The sequence below is a fragment of the Neopsephotus bourkii genome, unplaced genomic scaffold (genome assembly GCF_033783945.1).
Source record: "Neopsephotus bourkii isolate Nb327-2 ecotype Australia unplaced genomic scaffold, CSIRO-AGI_Nbou_v1 NB_1139, whole genome shotgun sequence".
Taxonomy (NCBI): domain Eukaryota; kingdom Metazoa; phylum Chordata; class Aves; order Psittaciformes; family Psittacidae; genus Neopsephotus; species Neopsephotus bourkii.
The window spans coordinates 1930015-1947964 of NW_026901625.1; the positions used below are offsets into that span (position 1 = coordinate 1930015).

A 17950-nucleotide genomic window follows, 5' to 3' on the forward strand; every position below is an offset into this window, starting at 1 on the left:
CAAGCAGCAGTTAAGATAACTGTCAGCAAGGCGTGAGTCCCGCTAATTGCAGGTCTTGTGCATGGCACAGAGCTGTCCCTTCCGCAGCACCGCTGCTGCAAGAGCGGACTGGGAGCCGGCTGCCATTGGAGCTTGGGGCATTGGGCATAATTGTGTACACCCCCTTTAGACAGGGACAGGGCAAGGGGAATGGCTTGAACCTGCCCGAGGGGAGACTGAGCTGAGCTCTTAGGCAGAAGCTCTTCCCTGTGAGGGTGCTGAGGCGCTGGCACAGGGTGCCCAGAGAAGCTGTGGCTGCCCCATCCCTGGCAGTGCTCAAGGCCAGGTTGGACACAGGGGCTTAGAGCAAGCTGCTCCAGTGGAAGGGGTCCCTGCCCATGGCAGGGGTTGGAGCTGGATGGGGTTAAGATCCCTTCCAACCTGAACCATTGTGTGGTTCTACACTACAACTGCAGGACCGAATTCCTGTGGTACAAGATTTTAACTCTCCTTTTCTTAATTCCCTTTCTTTAAGTGCTGCCAGACAGTTTATGCCATAATTAGATTTTGCTTTTGAAATACCCTAATGGTACTCATTTTTCACTGTGCACAGGTGATTTAATGTGTCCTAATTTGAGCTTCGTAGCAAAAAAAAAGAAAGTGGTAAAAATCTTAACTCCAAAGTAAGTGATATTTATCACTGAAAGAAAGAAACCTCCATCATTTAACTCTAAAAATGTGGTGGAAATGGGTATAAGAGAGGGTGACTTTGCCCTGAAGCTGTGAGCTGTGCTCAGAGTTAATGTTTTGACAGGTATTTGGGGTTTAAAGTTCTCCAGAGATCCCAGCATTTATTAATAACCAGTGTTACTCATTAACTCTCATTTTTGACATGTATGACACAGAAAATCGCCATCGGTGTAAGACATTTGCTTTTGTACCCGAAACTAAGACAGATTTGGGGTCAAGTCCCACTATCTTTAAGCTTTTACATGAAGGAAGTCCCAAGCACTCACAACACACAGGTTGCATTGAGTTACAACACAGGTTGCATTGGGTTGGGGATTAAGGCTAGGCACAGTCCCCCTGTGGCTGGTGGAGATCTGCACGTGGAGGATGGGGACTTGGATGCTCTCCCCAAATGCTCAGTGCTAATCTGCTTCCCAGTACACACACACAGAGCAGAGGGAAAGGATTGTGCTTCAGCTTCCCCTGGCTCCGGCCGGCATTTCCTTGTACTCAAGGGCATCTGCAGATCTGAAACCTGGATGCTCAGTATGGGGCTAACTTGAAAAGGTTGGTAGTGTGGGTTTGGGGAGAGGAATCAGATGTGGTAGAACAAGGGGAATGGCTTGAACCTGCCCGAGGGGAGACTGAGCTGAGCTCTTAGGCAGAAGCTCTTCCCTGTGAGGGTGCTGAGGCGCTGGCACAGGGTGCCCAGAGAAGCTGTGGCTGCCCCATCCCTGGCAGTGCTCAAGGCCAGGTTGGACACAGGGGCTTGGAGCAAGCTGCTCCAGTGGAAGGGGTCCTTGCATGGAGCTGGATGAGCTTTAAGCTCCCTTCCAACCCAAACCACCCCGTGCTTCACGGGGCAGAGGCGGCCCGGGTGCAACGGGAGGCACCTGGGTGGAGGGAGGGGCCGAGGGAGGGGCGCTGCGGGCCCGGCCCCCCCCATCCCTGCGTGGTGGCAGCGGCCCCGGTGCGGCGGGGATGCCGGTGCGGAGCGCGGCGGGCAGCGCCGGGGCTCGCCACGATGAAGAAGCATCACTCGGTGCAGGGCACCTTCAGCCGCCTCTTCGGGAAGCGCCAGCCCAGCCCCGCCGCCGCCTCCCTGTTCGCCACCAACCCGCCGTGGATCTTCACGCAGGAGGTGACCTCGGACAGCGCTGGTGGCACCGGTCAGTGTCCGCTTGGCATCTACCGGGGCGGGGGGGGGCAGCGCCGTGCGCAGGGACCGGGACCGGGAGCGGGAACAGCGGGCGCATGGAGCCGGGCTCCTCCGAGCGGGGCGTGCGCTCTGCGGGCTCCGGGACAGAGGGGGCCTGCGGGGAGCCTGAGCCCGGCGCCGGGCACCGATGGGTCCCGGCCCACCCCGGGAAGTCCAAGTTGCCTAAAGCGGGCTGCTTTAGACCCGCTGTGCTGCTCCCAGCAGCTCTTTCCCACGCCGCGTTCCATCAGCGCCTCCCCGTCTTTAACTTACTTTAGAAACCTGTTCTGTGCAGGGCTCTGTGCTGGGAGGGGGTTGAGGGCTGCCCGTTCCCCGCGTTTATTTGTATTTCCCTGTGGTTTTAATTGCAATACTGTGCCCTGGAGGCTCATGGAGGAGGGAGCCAAATTAACAGTCGTGGAGCCAGGTAGATAAAAGATTAGCAGGTTGTGGCTGAAGTTTGGTGGCTGTAAGGTTCCAACAGCTCCTTCCAAGCTTAGGAAGGGCCTGGGTGCTTGCTGAGCTGTGCAGTGTTGAAGTCTTGTCCATTAATGCTGTTGCAAGGTGGTTACACCCTGAAGGCTGAGCTGGTGAAACTAAAGATAAAATGAAAATGGGACGGAGAGTTTCACGTAACTCTGGAGCACAAAAGGAAAAGCGCTGATTTCTACGGGCTGTAAATCTGAGGAGGATTCACGCTTCCCTCTGATGTGGTTTGGATTTAAAAAAGAAAAAGAAAAGAAGTTGCTGTGTCTGCTTATTACCAGCCTGATTTCCGTGGCTGCAATTGCAGTACAAAGGCATTCCTCTCAGGTGTGGGGAACTGCTGTGTGGATCAGCTTCCCAAGTGAAAGCCAGGATCCTTGAAACCTGAGCCTGTATAAAAGCTGTTGAATCACTCCTCAGCATCCCCTTGGCATTTATATCATTAATGTAATTTGTGGAGGGGAGAGTGACACACCGGCGCGGAGTGACCGTGCTCAGGGCAGCGTGTGCTGGGCTGCGGGCTCCTCACCAGGATTGCTGTGCTCACAGCTCCGCAGTCCATGGCTCAGATCTTCCTGCCCCTTGGTTTCTGCAGTGCCATGGTGAAGCCCCATCGCTGTTTGTTGACTCTTTGCTGTGCAGCTTCATGCCATCGCTGCTGCTGCTGTTCCCCACCTTAGTTTTTGGTACAAGGTAAACACAAGTTAAGCAATGTGGAATGGGTGTAGGTCTGCATGTCACTGACTCAGAGATTCCTGAATATAGTGACTGATGCCGCCTCCTTGCTGTGGATACCCCAGCGTCAAACCTGCTGCGCCTACTCCAGGTGATGCAACCCGCAAGGAGGGAGAAGTTCCATTGCCTGCATTGCAGACTGGCTTACTTGATTCCCCATGGCTGAGGACACAACTCCAGGACAGGCTGAATGTCAGAAAGTGCCCAAAGCGTAGTCAAGGTGGAAGGGAGCCGCTTCCTACAGCCTCCAAAGGCGTTTCCTGATCCCTCCTTCCAGGAAACGAGGCTGGCAGAGCACAGGTCTTGCTGGTGACAGGCTCTTAGCAGGCAAGTCCTGTTTATCTAGCAAAGGAAACACAATTACAAGCACCTCATTTGACTTTAATTAAGCACATTCAGGTTAGGGATGCTTAGTAATCTAGGATCAAAGACCTTGTGATCTTTAATGCAGTTTCTCACTGGGTTTACCTAGTGCCTTGTTTAATGTAAACTCCCATCATTTCAAGTCTCTGAACTACTCTATCACTGCTCCACCAAACTGTCTGAATCCAAACTCTCACGCTGCACTGGCCTTAATTCTTGCTGCTTACTCACTGGATTTGGGGTCACTCAGGGCAATATGGGAAAATAATGATCATTTGATGGCACCTCTGCTGTCCCTGAGAAGCCAGCAGCTCCTCCTGTCCCCTGCTAACTCTTGGTAGGACCACGCACACTGAAGTGCTTGGTGTTTTGAAAGCTAAAGGCCAGGTTGGACACAGGGGCTTGGAGCAAGCTGCTCCAGTGGAAGGGGTCCCTGCCCGTGGCAGGGGTTGGAGCTGGAGGAGCTTTAAGATCCCTTCAACCCAAACCAGTCTGGGGCTCTGTGAAAACGTCCTTTATGTAAAGGACCCCTTGTAGTGGAAGGGAGAGGACATCGTGGCTGGCCATAAGGGCAGTGGTAGCAGGATGGATGCTCCTGGGTGTACCCCAGGGTAGCTTGTGGTGCAGTGGGTGGGAGAAAGGAGAAGCTGGCATTCCTGCCGGACGCAGTGGCAGGTTCCAAGGCTGTGTGGAATTCATCTGCCTCCGAACTATGAATGCAGCAGAGGCTGTGGTAGCTGCTGCCCAGCCCCTGCTGTGGCCGGGTTCTTCATTCCAGGTGCTCATGCAAGTGCTTTTCATCAGTGAGACTGCTCACAGAAGCCTCTGCCCTCCTCTTTCCTCACTAAAGCTCTGTTTCCCTGCGAGCTTCTTGCCCCATCTCTGCCTGTCCAAGGAGGGCAGGGATTTGGTGTCACCACCAGCCAGCTCCTAAGGCAGGCAGGCAATCCTGCTTTGGGTTTGGGGGGGCTTAGAAGTGCAGCCCGGCCCCTTTGCCTCAGTGTGGGGCTTTTACAGCCTCCATCTTTCTGCTCCTTGGCTTTTAACTGCTTGATACTGGATGGAAACTTTCTGTGCTTCACACTTTAGTGGGAGGGTTCGCTTCCAAGCTCTTTTAGTGGGGGGAAACCTCAGCTCTTCACTTCTTGGTGTTGCAGGGTGGAGAGGGAGGTTGTTTGCTTCTTTCTTCTCACTGAAACCCCTATGGAAGGCTGTTTGGGAACACTCCTGCAGCTCCCTCTCTGCTCACAGCCATTTTGCTTGTTTTCCTCCTCCTTCCCTCGTTTTCCCTTTAATGTTTGTCTCCCTGGCTACGATTTGTGTCTCTCCTTCCAGCCAAGGTGGGGTTTACGTGCTCCGGTGCTTCTGCTTGTTAATTCATGCTGTTAATCAGACACAAAGAGCGTAATTACACTAATTTTATGAGCTTTATTCACGGTCAGAAATAAACCGGCCCAAAAAGGTGTGGTTCAGGGTAAAAGCACAGGGCTGGGAACCTGGGGGACCCGGTGGCTTTTCCTGCTTGTAACGCTGCTTTCTGCCATGGTGCCTTCATTGAGAGCAGTGTTCTGTGGGATGATGCCCAGAGCACGTCTCTGTAAGGCAGGCTGAGGTGTCAATGTGTTGTGGCAGGCACTGTTTGTCCCCCCGGTACCAATTGCATCAGGGGTCAGAGGTTGCTCAGCAGCACAGCTAGGGATGCTGGTGGTGGTCAGCCGCAGCAGGGAGAGCGGCTGCATCACCTCCCTCCTGCTGCCCTTGGATGATGGGATTAAAACAAGGGGAAAGTCCTCCTTGGGAAGCCCCTGTGTGTCCCAGTTCCATCGCTGTGTCCGAGCAGTGCAGTGAGGTATTCCCCTCTGCTCACCCCTTCCTGCTTGCCACAAGGCAAGGGTCAGGGAGGCCTCTGCTGTGCCATGATAGGGCTGAGAGAAGACCCTGTGATTAACTTGGATGCAATGGTCAGCAGGTGAGGAAGGGCAGGAGCCTCCCTCCCTCCACCTGGTGGGGTCAGGCTCTGCTGCTGCCTCTCCCCTCAATTCCAGCTGCTGATGGATTGGTCATGGTCAGGTCCTGACCAAGCTTAGCACAGAACTGTTTAGGCTGGAGAAGACTTTTATGGTCCTCAAGTCCATGAGCTGGGCTGTGGGTGCCAGCCCTGGGCCTGCTCTCCCAGGGGTCAGAACCTCGTGGCACTATACAGCTGCTACTGATGCATTTTCCTTCCCTAAGCATCACCTGGGTGGGGAGTGAATTGAGTGCTTCTGCTAACTTTTGCCCTTCCCGAGGCACATTTCAGTTAGCTACGATTAGAAATAAGCCTTTCAGAACAGACCTTGACATCTGTGCTTATTAAACCCCAGCATCTGGGAAGGCTCTTTGCCTTGCAGCGTGGGGCTGCTTTGCCAGCACTTGGGACCTTTCTCTCCCCATCTTCAAAACACTTGGATATTCCTCAGAATCTCATGGGTTTTGGCCATTCCTGGGAGCTCATACAGCAAACTCTTCACAGAAATGAGGCGGTGTCCGTGTTTTTCCTGTTGCATCCTAACAGTCTCCTCTTCCCCTCAGGTGATGTGATTGAAGTGTATTATGGCGACAATCGCTTTGGGACAATGACTGACTCTGGCACGGCAACGCTGAAACCACGTCCGAGAGTCCGGCCGCTGCTGACGTTCTTACCCCTTGTGAGTATCCAGCCTGGTGCTGGGATTCACTGTGGCAGTGCCCAGAACCAGCTGGGCTGGCTGCTGCTCTCATCCTCTACCCGAGGGAAGAAAGGAAATGAAAAGCAGAACCACTCTATAATAATGCTGGGTACGAGGGATTAGGAGGTGATCTGAGTTCAAGGCTGTGTTGGACATAAGCAAGATGCTCAGGCATCAGACGTAAGCATCATTAGATTTGTATTTTCAATTAAAGGAGAAATTGCTGAGCATGTAGATGATAGATCTGGCTTGCACCACGTTTTATCTCACCGCTGCTGGCAGTATCTGACTCCGGATCACTCATGTTGCTGGAGACAGCAATAGCAGAGCTGTGCCCTGTTTACAGCAGAGGAACAAGGAGGTGATGCAGCAGGTGTCTGGGCAGAGGAGGATTCTCAATCCCTGCATAAGGGAAACCATTCCCAGTGCTCCATCTGGATGCAGGGATTGAGCAGCAAGTGCCAAAGCAGCCAGACCCAGAGGGCTTGGAGGTGGCTTTAACCCAGCTGGGACTCCAGAAGCCACACACACTCCCTGCTGGCTTCAACCCTGCTGCTGTGTGTGTGAGTACAGCGAGGTGCTGATTGCTCAGAGATAGTCTGGAGATGGCAATAGCTAAATCGGAAGTGCAGGTCACTGGAGGTCACTAAAGACAGTCAAACACATCAAAGCCTTTGGTCTTGACAAGGAAATCCTCTCTGACAGCAAAGGATGGTTTTCCTCCTACATCCTTGTCCTTTAGAGCAGCCACCACCTCCAGCAGAGAATGGGCTGGTTGCTGTCATCCGAGTGCCATTGGGAGTTCCTGGGGTTGTGCGGGTGTCACTGGGAGGACAGTTTGGGGTGGGGGTGACAACTGTTGGGAGGGGCTATTATATCCATTGGAGAGCATAATCCGGGGGTTATGGGGTTACACAGGTTCTACAAAGGGGTTGTGCCCTCTGTGATGCTTTCCTAAAGATCATAGCAAAAAACCTCATCTGGGATCTGAGCCTGGGAACTGTAAGAGTGGTCCTGAGAGATTCATCTCCAGTAGCACAATTTGGGTGTGCAACCATAGTGGGCACCCCATCCCTCCAGGTTTCTAGAGGGCAAGTGGCCTTTTCCACCTTCTTATAGCTTTCAGATGCTATAGCAGTGGAAGTGTATGTGATAGGGGAATAAAGAGTATGTATGCCCTTGAGAGAAACGCTCAGGGATGTTGCCTGAGCCATGGTGCTTTCCTGCTGGCTCTGGGGCTTTTCTCCCCTCTAATGCTCTTGTGAGGGTCCCTTACAAACCTGTCCTCCTCTTCCAAGAGTAACAGGTTTAACCAAGGAAATCAGTAGGACTGAAACAGTTCGGAAGGACTGGTCTGTGCTGGGTGTTTGCATTATTCTGATGAGGTTTGATTAGGACTGGAATTGGCACAGGCGCTCCCGCTGCCACGTCCCTGTCTGCACTGAGCTGCTCTGCAGCTCCAGCCTTAACCCTTCCTTTGCACCCACCTCCGAGGCACAGCTGTGAGTCAGGAGGATGCACACACCCTGCCCCGCAGCCTTCCTGTGCCTCGATGCTTCCCCCCAAATCACCTTCCCTTGGGCTGTTCCCGAGTCCCAGCAGGGATTGCAGGAAGGGGACTCTGCTGCCTGCCTCTTGGGTACCACCACATCCCCCTGCCCCCCCGGCTTCCTGGGCTCTGCAGGTGCTGGCAGAGCTTTGACATCCTGGGGGAATAAATTCCTCTTTTTAACCACCAAGTTCCATAGCTCTGCTTCAAAACCAGGAGTCTGGGGGTAGCTCTTCACATTCGGAGATGCCTTGGTCCCTCTGACACCTCAGGATGTTTTTTGGTTGTATATTGCTCAGTTTCTTGTAAGAGGCAGCCTTAAACCCAGTTCATTTAATGGATGAGGGATGTGGAGCTGTTAGAGCGAGTGCAGAGGAGGCCACGGAGATGCTGCGAGGGCTGGAGCAGCTCTGCTCTGGAGCCAGGCTGAGAGAGCTGGGCTGGGGCAGCCTGGAGAAGAGAAGGCTCCTGAAGGGGAGACCTTAGAGCAGCTCCAGTGCCTAAAGGGGCTGCAGGAAACCTGGAGAGGGGCTTGGGACAAGGGCCTGTAGGGACAGGGCAAGGGGAATGGCTTGAACCTGCCCGAGGGGAGCCTGAGCTGAGCTCTTAGGCAGAAGCTCTTCCCTGTGAGGGTGCTGAGGCGCTGGCACAGGGTGCCCAGAGAAGCTGTGGCTGCCCCATCCCTGGCAGTGCTCAAGGCCAGGTTGGACACAGGGGCTTGGAGCAAGCTGCTCCAGTGGAAGGGGTCCCTGCCCATGGCAGGGGTTGGAGCTGGAGGAGCTCTGAGGTCCCTTAACCCGAACCAGGCTGGGATTCTATGGGAATCATGGGCTCCTGAGAGACCGGGGAGTTGGGGACCGTGAGGACAGGCAGGTCCCCTTCACTAGAACAGGGGGGTCCTGGCTGTGCGCTGGTGCTGAAAAGCGATTCCTGGTGGTTGCAGTGAAAGCTCCCCCGCCGGGATCCCCCGCTCCGGGATCTGATTCAGGTACCGCAAACTGGAAATGCTGGTTCCTGGCGCACCGCCCCCCCAGCCCTGCTCTGAATCAGCTGGAGCTTTGCTGGGCTGGGCACACCCCGAGCAAACACAGGGAAGCAATCTCCCAGTCCATCTCTGGAGCCTGGCAGTATGGAGATGCTTTCCATTTCAGAGGCCAGCTCATGACGTGGGGATGGGTGGGTTTGGAGAGATGCTGAGCATTCGCAACTGCTGCAGAAACTTTTGGTGTGGAACAGGCTCGCCCAGTCCTGAGGCCCTGCTGAAATGACACGTCCCAGATCGCTCCTCCTTTATGTGGACTGTTTCCTCCAGCTTTGCATAGATCTCTTCCGACTGCCATTCCCTTTCTACTCCTACCCAAACATGTGACGCTCATGGTGCTTGGAAAGCAGTGCTCGGGCATCTTTGTTTCGCTGCAAATGAGCAGATCTCCGTGTGCTCTGCAGACTGGCAGCAATGCATTTCCATAGCAAATGGGAATGCTGGAGCTGGTTTAGATACTCCTCTTTGTGGTTGTTATCTCATTGCTCTGGACAATTCCATTATCGGCGCTTGAAGTGCCTCTGTTAGCCTTTGTCTTCCCTCTGGCTTCCAGCTGCAGTTAAGGATCTTTCCTTGTACTGCATCTTTGGGAGCAGTAAAGAGGTCTCAGCTGAGGCTATGGGGCTCACCTAGTCTGTTGTTTTACCACAAACAGAGCTGTCCTAATGCCTTAGCAAACCTCGCCTTCTCCATCAGCATGCAGTTGTCCGTTCGGTTGTGCAATCCCAGGAATGCGAATTTCCTCTCTCTCTTGGCTTGCCAATAGCTGGTTCCTTCCCTTTGTGGTTATAGAGGATCCTCGGTCCATCTGATGGACTTTGCAAGCGAAACCTGTATTTCCTTATTGCTTTGTCAGAAGCTCTCTGCGGGAGCCCAGGCTGCTGCTTCTCAAGGCAGCTCTGCCCCAGCAGCTCCCCTCTTCCTCATTCCCCATGCCCAGGGCAGTGTGTGATTGATGCTAATGCACTGTCTGCACCCTGGATGGGGCTGGCTGTATAAACCCAGCTTAACCTTTGATCAAGGAGACTTTGGAATCCCGTAGCAATCTCCTGTAGAAATAGTGATAATACCAGTGAAAGGCAAAGGGCACGGCTCAATTATTATCTAGGCTTTTGTATGCAGAACACCAGTGAGCTGGTGCAGGCTGATGGCAGGATAACGGGCTGTTAACAGCTAATGCAAACACCTGCCCCAGGTAAGTAGGAGTGCAAGAGGGTGGACCCTGGGAATGGGACAGTGTGTCCCTGACCATTGCCCGTGGGGTCTGCGAGCTTCTGCTGCTCATGGAGCCTTGTTTCTGTGCTGTGGGTCTCTCCCAGTGCTGGTATGTGGAAGTCCAGGCCACTGCCTCCGTCACGCCTGTGCTGACAGCCTGATTCAGCATCAGCTTGTGTTCAGGACACGTTAACGTAGGTGTGATGAGCAGCTGCAATCTCCCTGCAGTGAGTCAGTGGAGGGAAGGAGAGGCTTTCTGCTCCTGGTAGGCGTACAGGAGCCCTGGTCAGCCCTGCAGGTGAGTCACTGTGCCATGAATATCTCATGGCGGGTGGCTGTAATTACACAAAGCATCCTCACAGATGTGTAGGCTGCTAAATTGCACGGTCCTGCACCAGCTAAAGGCACTGCTCAGTGTTCAGCAGGAACGCAAAGGGAGTAACTGAGAGTGAAACACAGGCCACACAAGCAGCAGTTTTCCTCAGTGTTCACATCTGCTGTTTCCCAGAAAGCTGGAAGTCTCCCTGTGACTCCAGTGTGGTGTGTACCTGACTGTGCTTGGTGAGGAGCAGTGCCCACAAAACCCATGCTTGGGATGTGAATGGTGAGGAACTGATGCTGGGGAGCCCTAAATGTAGATGTCAATGCACCTCTCCAGCCCCTCTTCACCTGCCCAGCACAGGGGGATTGTGTCTGTGGCTTGTGCAACCTTTATTGTTCATCCCTTTAAGCCCTATAACTCCATGTCTTGGAAACAGCCCTGCATCCCATCAGGTTCCTGTTTGTGTGGACAGAATACCAGTTATGCAGGCTGGGGGCTGTGCTCTGATGTGCTGGGTATAAAACTAACAGCTCCTTCTTCTCAACTACTGCAGAATGCCCAGGAATCCCATGGGGTGGCTGTGCCAACGCCGTCAGTGCCAGAGGACTTTGAGGAAAAACCATCTCTTGGTAAGGGATCTTCTCTGCTGAGTCCTGGGGGGCACTGAGTGCTCAGCAGCAGCGTGCCCTTGGGGAAGGAAGGATGCGGGTACCAAGCTCTGGAGCAGACAGTGTGATCATGGGATTTTCACCCTAAAACAGTCTACTATCAGTTTGGTTTTGAAGTCACTGGAAATGAATTCATTTCTAAGGGGTGAGGTGTAGTGGCTGTTACAGTGCTGCCAGCTTTAAAGAGCTGCTCAGCAATACAAACTGCTTTCCTAGGGGGATAGCTGGCCAGAGGCAGTGCTGGCCATCACTGTGCTGATGGAGAAGGTGCTCATACTGCCGTGCTCTCGCTCTTCCTTGCAGGATCTGGCTCCCAGGTCAATGGGAACTACCGCATGTACAGCTCGGTGGGGGACCTGCGCCCGCAGGCTCTCGATGGGGATGACCTGGATGAAGAGATCCCTCCGCCGCCATCGGTGCCCCCACCACCCCCTCCAACAGCACCGGCACCAGCACCACCAGCATCACCGGTCCCTCCACCACCCGAAACGCTGCCCCCACCACCACCACCTGAGGTGGTGCCCCCCCCTCCTGCCATGGCAGCTCCGCCGCCTCCATCCTCTGCCTTGCCCTCGCCCAGCACACCGGCTCCTCCGGACTTCATCCCGCCAGCCCCACCGGGAGCTGCTCCACTCAGCCGGGCCCCGGCTCCCTTCAGCACCGGCATCTCCAAGTGGAAGTCCGAGACAGTGCTAAACACGAGGCAGGCGGATGCTGAGGGACCGCTTTGCCCTGCCGAGCCTGGGGTCCCTGCTGGCCCTGGCCCGAAGGAGAGCCTGCAGCCCAAGCACTGTCCCGAGCCCCACCTCACCTTCCCCAGGTCCTTCAAGGTGCCCCCGCCAGCCCCAGCCCGGTCCTCCTCCATCCCGGTGCAGGAGAACCAGCCCATGGGGCAGGAGCCCTTCCCCAGGCAGCCCCATGCCCGGCCCCCGCTCCCTCCCTGCTTCACCATCAGACCCGCAGCCAAGGCTTACGCAGGAGAAGCTGAGCAGAGGCATTCCCCATTGAGACAGGCCACCACGAAGCCAACACCCCCACCACTGAGCCCCAAGCCGGGTGCAGGGCTCAGCCAAGGGGTGACTCCTGCTGGTCACCAGTCCCCGCAGCCAGGCTCCGAGGTGGAGAGGGTTCCCCAGCCAAAAACAGCCGAGAAAGCCTCTCCTCCTGCAAACCCCGAGCCTCTCACTGCCAACGACCTGGACCTCCCTCCTCCGGACTACCCGACCGCTGAGGATGACTGGAGGGATGCTGCCAACCTGAGCAGGCTGCGGCACGAGCTCTCTGCCCTCCTGCGCTCCCCACGGAGGGAGGAGAAGCCGGCTGCTCCCCAGCCCGTGGATGCTGGTACCAACCACACCAGCAGCCACGAACCCAGCATCAGTGTGCCCCAACCTGCAGGGAAGGACGTGCAGTCACCCACAGAAGGGAAGAGTGAGAAGAAAGAGGTGCCCAGCAGCATCCCCATTGCCAATGGTGGCTCTCCCAGCACGGTGCTCCCCGCTCCGGACAGCGGCTCCAGCGCACAGCCCCGCAGCGTGATGAAGATCAGGAATGAGCTGGAGGCTGTGCTGTCCCTGAAGAAAGAAGGGAAACCTGCCATGGGGCTCAGCAGCCAGAAACAGGGCTCTGAGGATGGTGGCAGCACCCCATGTATGAGGAAGAGCCCTCCTGACCTCAGGAAGAGCCCTCCTGACCTGAGGAAGAGCCCTCCTGACCCAGGTGAACCAGTGCTGCCAAAACCAGCCCCAAGCCCGCTCCCAGTGGAGAAGGATGAGACGGGGCACGAGGACCACCCCGCTCCTGCCACAAGCAAGACCACAGAGAACTCGACCCCTTCTCCTGAGCCCCTCAACAGCAGCGTGAGCCCCCCAGACCCAGCTCAGGGCCCTGCGGAGGAGCCCCCTGCTCCCACCCCATCACCCCCTGTTTCTCCTGCACAGAGCTCAGCACCGCAGCCCGATGTACCCATCTTCCAGTACAAGGTGCACCGGGCTGGGGCCAGCTCAGCCGAGCCACCCTGTGCCTCGAGCCCGGCTGAGCCACCCGGCCCCATGGGCTTGTCCAGGAGCCCCTCGGGAGCAGGGCAAGAGGAGGAGCTGATCCACCCGGTGACGGGCGAGCGCGTGGAGCCGGGGTCCCCCATGGCTCTGCTGCTGGCAGCCCGGCAGCGCGCCCAGCGGGGCCGGCAGGCGGGTGAGGTGGGAGCCGTGCCACGGGCCAAGCTGCCCCTGAAACCCAGCAGTGCCTTGTCAGACACCGCCTCCACCAGCTTCTACCGCCACGAGTCCAAGCCTGGCTCCTTCACCGTGGTGCCCCGGCCGCCTGCGGTGGGAACAGCGGGGTCGGGATGGAGCAGACCTCCATCCTTCTCCAGCTCCTCGGAGCAGGGCCGGGATACCCGCGCCGCGGGTGATGCGCAGCCATTGAGCATCCCCGGGTACCGGCGGGCTGATGCTTCCAGCCTCCTGCGAGGTCTCCTTGAGCCAGGGCAGCGGAAACAGCCCATCCCAGCCCGCCACAGCGTGCGCAGGGAGGAGGAGAACGGGGAGACAGTGCTGGACTATGGGATTATCCCCCCACCCCCTGAATTCAGCAATGAGGCGGATGAGACCGAGGGGCCTCTCCCGAGCCGGGAGGAGAACCGCAAGTGCCCCAGCTTCCCCGACTGCAGCCGGGGCTCGGAGCCCCCGCGGTATTTCAGGTGGCCCGGCTACGGCCGCAACTATGGGGGCAACCATGAGCCCCCAGCCCTGGAGCCGAGCAGGGGGAGCAGCGACGTGGTGCCGCAGTACCCGGATTACAGCAGCTCTGCCGGGTACATCGGCCGCTGCCCCAACCCGCGCCCGCTCATCAAGAAGCGCCTTTATGTCTCCGAGCCCGACAGCTCCTACCCCCGGGCTGCTGCACCCCCCCGTGCCTCGGGCACCCTCTCCTCCTATGGCCCCGGGGGTTACAGCTCCTCGGCCGGGGACAGCAGCCGTCGTCTCGGCTCCAGCCATAGGAACGGCCCCACAAGTGGCCAGGGCCGGAGGACGTCCCTCGATGCCGCTGGGAAAGCGGCTCCGTACGGCAGCACCGATGCCAAGTACAAGGGGCAGAATGGGGATTTCTCACCCCCCAGCGTGGGGGCAGCCCCCAGGTACGTGGAGCCCTGAGCTGGTGCCTTCCCCTGTGCCTTTGGTTTAAGGAGGGGAGGGATGGGAAGGAGAGGACAGGGATAAGGCACTGCCCTTTGGCTCATGCGGTGCCACTCAATGCCTGGCTATGCTTGCTCCTCTTCTCCTGCCACCTCCGTCCAGAACCGTGGATGTGGCACTGGTCCCAGCCATAACCATGGTGCCTATGGTCCTCTCCACTCCATGCCACTGAATGGAGACAAAAGGTGACAAAAGCCACCCTGCTCCACTAGATAAAATAATATATCATTGCAATATTGAATAAACCCAAAGTGTTTCCTTGGATTTCAATGACTTTCCCTCTGTTTTCCCTCCAGACCTCTCCATGGCACCTCGCAGTACAGCGGACCTACCAACACCTTCACGGTCAGGCCTGGGGCCCGGCAGCCCATCTCCTACACCTACCAGAGCGGGCACCGATAGGCTTGTCCTCAGGGCTGCTCTGCCACCTTCATCCGGCTGGGGAGCGAGAAGAAGGCATCTCACTTGGTCATCTGCTTCTCTTTGGGGATGGTCCCAACCCAGCCTGGCAAACGCACTGCTTGAAACCACTGATGGAGAAGGTGGGGAGTGAACCTGGGACCTGGACTCTTCTTGGATGACTGTCATGGAGAGTAGTTACTACAGAGGCCAAGCTGCTGTCTCATTACGTGAGCAAACATGGTTTTCCTTCTCCTGTTTCCCCCCAACTGTATTCCTGTCAAAATTGCAGACTGATAGGTCTCCTAAGAAAGCCAGGAAGTATCCTGTTCTCTTTAAAGAGCATCACCACTGGAGAGATGGTTTTCAGTTGAGTTTTTCAGTTGGTTTAAATCAAAATGGTCAGGAAAAGGGAGAAACCAACTGGAGATGTGCCTAACGGATGCAAGCTAAATGTAGGGGAATTAAAGTTAGAATGTGAGGCTGATCGGATGGAAATGGAGTTCAGGATGTCTACATCCTAACCTCCTACAACAGCCTTAAGCAAATCAGTTACTTCAGTGCCTTAAAACAAGCTCTTGGCTTTCAGTGCCTGTCCTGCTGAGCTGGGGACAGCTCTGCCCCAAGGTCTGAGCCCCCTTCCCCAGGGAGCAGCTTTGGGATCATGGGCCCTTGCTTTCCGATGCCTTTTGGTCACTGTAAGTGTTTCTCTTGGGGATTGTTCCTCATGGAGGAAGGCTGTGAGGCCTGGATGGGTGGCTGTAAAGCACTTTGGAGGCTTCAAACCTTGAGCAGTCCTTTTCCTTTATCAGCTGGTGGGTGTCAGTGACCCACCAAGGTGCTGTGCTGGTGGTGCTTTCCTCAAGGGGTCTCTTGCCACTTCATTCCCATGTAAACCCCACCTCTAAAAGCCAAGCCATAGAGTCCTTCTAAACTGTTATACCGAGACTTGGCTTTGGTTTCTCTGATTTCGGGGATGAAGAAGGCTGAATTTAGGTGTAATTGTGGAGTGTTCGATGCTCCTGGTGTGTGGAATGCCTGCAGTGACACCTAAGGGAGCTGCTTTCCCTAAGTGCTTGTCTGGGTGCTGGGTGCAAGCCTGCCCCCTCTTCCTGCCAGTGCCTCCAGTGATGGTTATGTCATGGGGTGAGAGATATGAGTAGCCTTAAAGAGTATAAAACACTACAGAGCGAGAAATACAGCCTCATAATAGACCAAAGTGTTCAATCCCAACTTCCTGAATCCAGAAACCTGGGATCTTCCTTCTAAGTAAACTTGCTGAGAATCATTGTAAGATAAGTGTAAAAACTTGTAGAGAATGTTTTCTAATCACTGACAGACTAAAAGCACTTTGAGACATGAGTCTACCTTTATGGAAAGCACTTTCTCTTTTCAATCCTATCAATATCATTAGTACCACTGTGGCTAAGCCTGCATTGCACACTCATGTGTCTGCAGGCCTGGAAACAGATTTTGCTCTCCGATTCAACTCCAAAACCCAGTGATGCGTTTTCCCTTGGGATGGAGTTATCGAAAGAGTGATCTCAATATCCGTGTCACGTTGTTGATGTTCTCTGCTTCATGTTACTTCCAGCTTCACCTAATCATTCATCGGCTGTTTCCAGTATTGCAGCAGCCTCCAAGTATTCTGAACTTTGCTGTGAATAAATGAGAATGCAAATACCACAGTGGGTCTAACAGCTAATTCAAATGGCATTTCTATGCCAGTAAATTGCAGAGAGTTGGAAGGTTTCCAGACGTGCTCACCCCAGCCGCTATTGAAAGAACACGTTTTAAACATCTGGGTGTTGGTCTTTGACAAATGTTTATGGAGCAAAGCAACTATGGAGTAACACACTGGGTATTTAGGTGTGCCAGTGTCATGCAGAATAGCCCTCCTTCTTAAAACACTGAAGCTTCTCCATGTGAGAAGTATCTGGAGGACTCTTACTATGGAAACAAAGCCGTGACCCTCTTTGGGTGGCTTTGGGGTCATGGTTTAGTGTTGGATGAAGCTGAACTTGAACCAAACCAAAGAAGCCTTTCTGATAATGTTGCAACCTGATTGTTTTCCCCTTCCTGATATTGTTTTCCCAAAATAGGAAGCTATAACTGCAAAGGAGTTCTCAAAAGCAGTTTTAAATGTGAAGGTTTGCTGGGAGACATCAGCCTTCAACATTGACTTTGCCCTGAAATGGGGGTGGCTGTATGGGCGATTTCCCCCTCCAGAACAATCCTAAATTATAGTGTAGCCCCAACACGAGAGTGTTTTCTTCTTAGGGCAAAATGTGAAACTCCACTGGTGGCACTTGCTTTGAAATTCATATTTACTGTTTCACCCAGACATGCAGTTCCTAGGCAGTTTAAGATGGTGTTACACAGCGTGGAGTGTCTTGTTTCTAGATGTGTATTTGTTCATATTTAATATAGAAGCACGATAATGTCAGCTCTATGAGACAGCCATCACTCATTCCCCTGCTGGGAATGCACAGTGGACTTAAGCTGTAAGTAAATCAGGTAGGACATGCTCGCAGTTGTAAAACTGGTTAGCATGCATGTTTTAAGCAGTGGAACCCTTCTATTCTTTAAACACTTTGGGCTCTCCCTGCTCCTTTTGAATGCATTAAGCAAAAGCCTCAGATTTCAGCAACAACCACGTTTATGCTGGGGCCATTGGGAACTGTTTGGGGTACAAAGAAACCACTGTCAGAGCTGTTGGCAGCCGAAGCACTTACGGATGAAGTTAAATCCATACTGAAGAGCAAGGGCCTCTCAGCTGCAGGGATGGGAAGAGCCCCGCTCTTCCTCTCTCAGGTAACTGTATCAGGACAGCACATAGATGTGCCCTCATTCCTGTTGCTGCTCCTCCTCAGCTCAGTTCCACTGTATAGATTTAGTAATAGAAGAGGAAGAAACTAAGGGGAGTAGTGATGGAGCCCAGCAACAAACTTTATAGCCCAGTTTGAAGCCTGACGATGGGATGATTCTCACTTCAACCCTATCTGATGCAGTTTGGTCATTCAAGTCTTCATGCAACTTAAATTACCCCCTGCAGCTGCTTCTTCCTCAAAAGTACCTGCTAATGTAGTATAACTGAGAGCTTTACTTGTAAAGTGTTGAACAAAGTCTCTTATTTATGAGTGCCATTGAACACCAACTTTCTTGCATTAAATATGTCTGGACGTATTGTTTTATGATGTGTGGTCTGACTTCTTTTAGTATAGCTTAAGTGGTCCGTCTGCTGTAAGATTGTCATCTTTCTTTTGCATGGAAGATTAAAAGCACAGGGAAATGCAGCTCAAACCGGCCCCAGCAACAGTCTGAATTTCAGCTTATATAGGGCTGGGTCCAATTCCTCCT

At 54.3% G+C, this 17950-nt stretch overlaps 1 protein-coding gene across 1 annotated transcript; it reads left to right on the forward strand.

Moving 5' to 3' along the window:
• Nucleotides 1–1581: 1581 nt before the first annotated feature.
• On the forward strand, nucleotides 1582–15112 carry CUNH6orf132 (chromosome unknown C6orf132 homolog). The gene is made up of 5 exons (XM_061362904.1): nucleotides 1582–1877; nucleotides 6062–6177; nucleotides 10880–10955; nucleotides 11298–14133; nucleotides 14488–15112. Exons 1-5 carry the CDS (start codon nucleotides 1733–1735, stop codon nucleotides 14591–14593), a joined length of 3279 nt encoding a protein of 1092 aa, XP_061218888.1. The 5' UTR covers nucleotides 1582–1732; the 3' UTR covers nucleotides 14594–15112.
• Nucleotides 15113–17950: the final 2838 nt, after the last annotated feature.

Bases quoted from the DNA above. Each gene is read 5' to 3' on its own strand.
- CUNH6orf132 (XM_061362904.1), top strand. From the start codon at position 1,733: ATGAAGAAGCATCACTCGGTGCAGGGCACCTTCAGCCGCCTCTTCGGG. The intron at 10,956-11,297 runs GTAAGGGATCTT...TCTTCCTTGCAG, and splicing joins TGAGGAAAAACCATCTCTTG to GATCTGGCTCCCAGGTCAAT. The intron at 14,134-14,487 runs GTACGTGGAGCC...TTTTCCCTCCAG, and splicing joins AGCGTGGGGGCAGCCCCCAG to ACCTCTCCATGGCACCTCGC.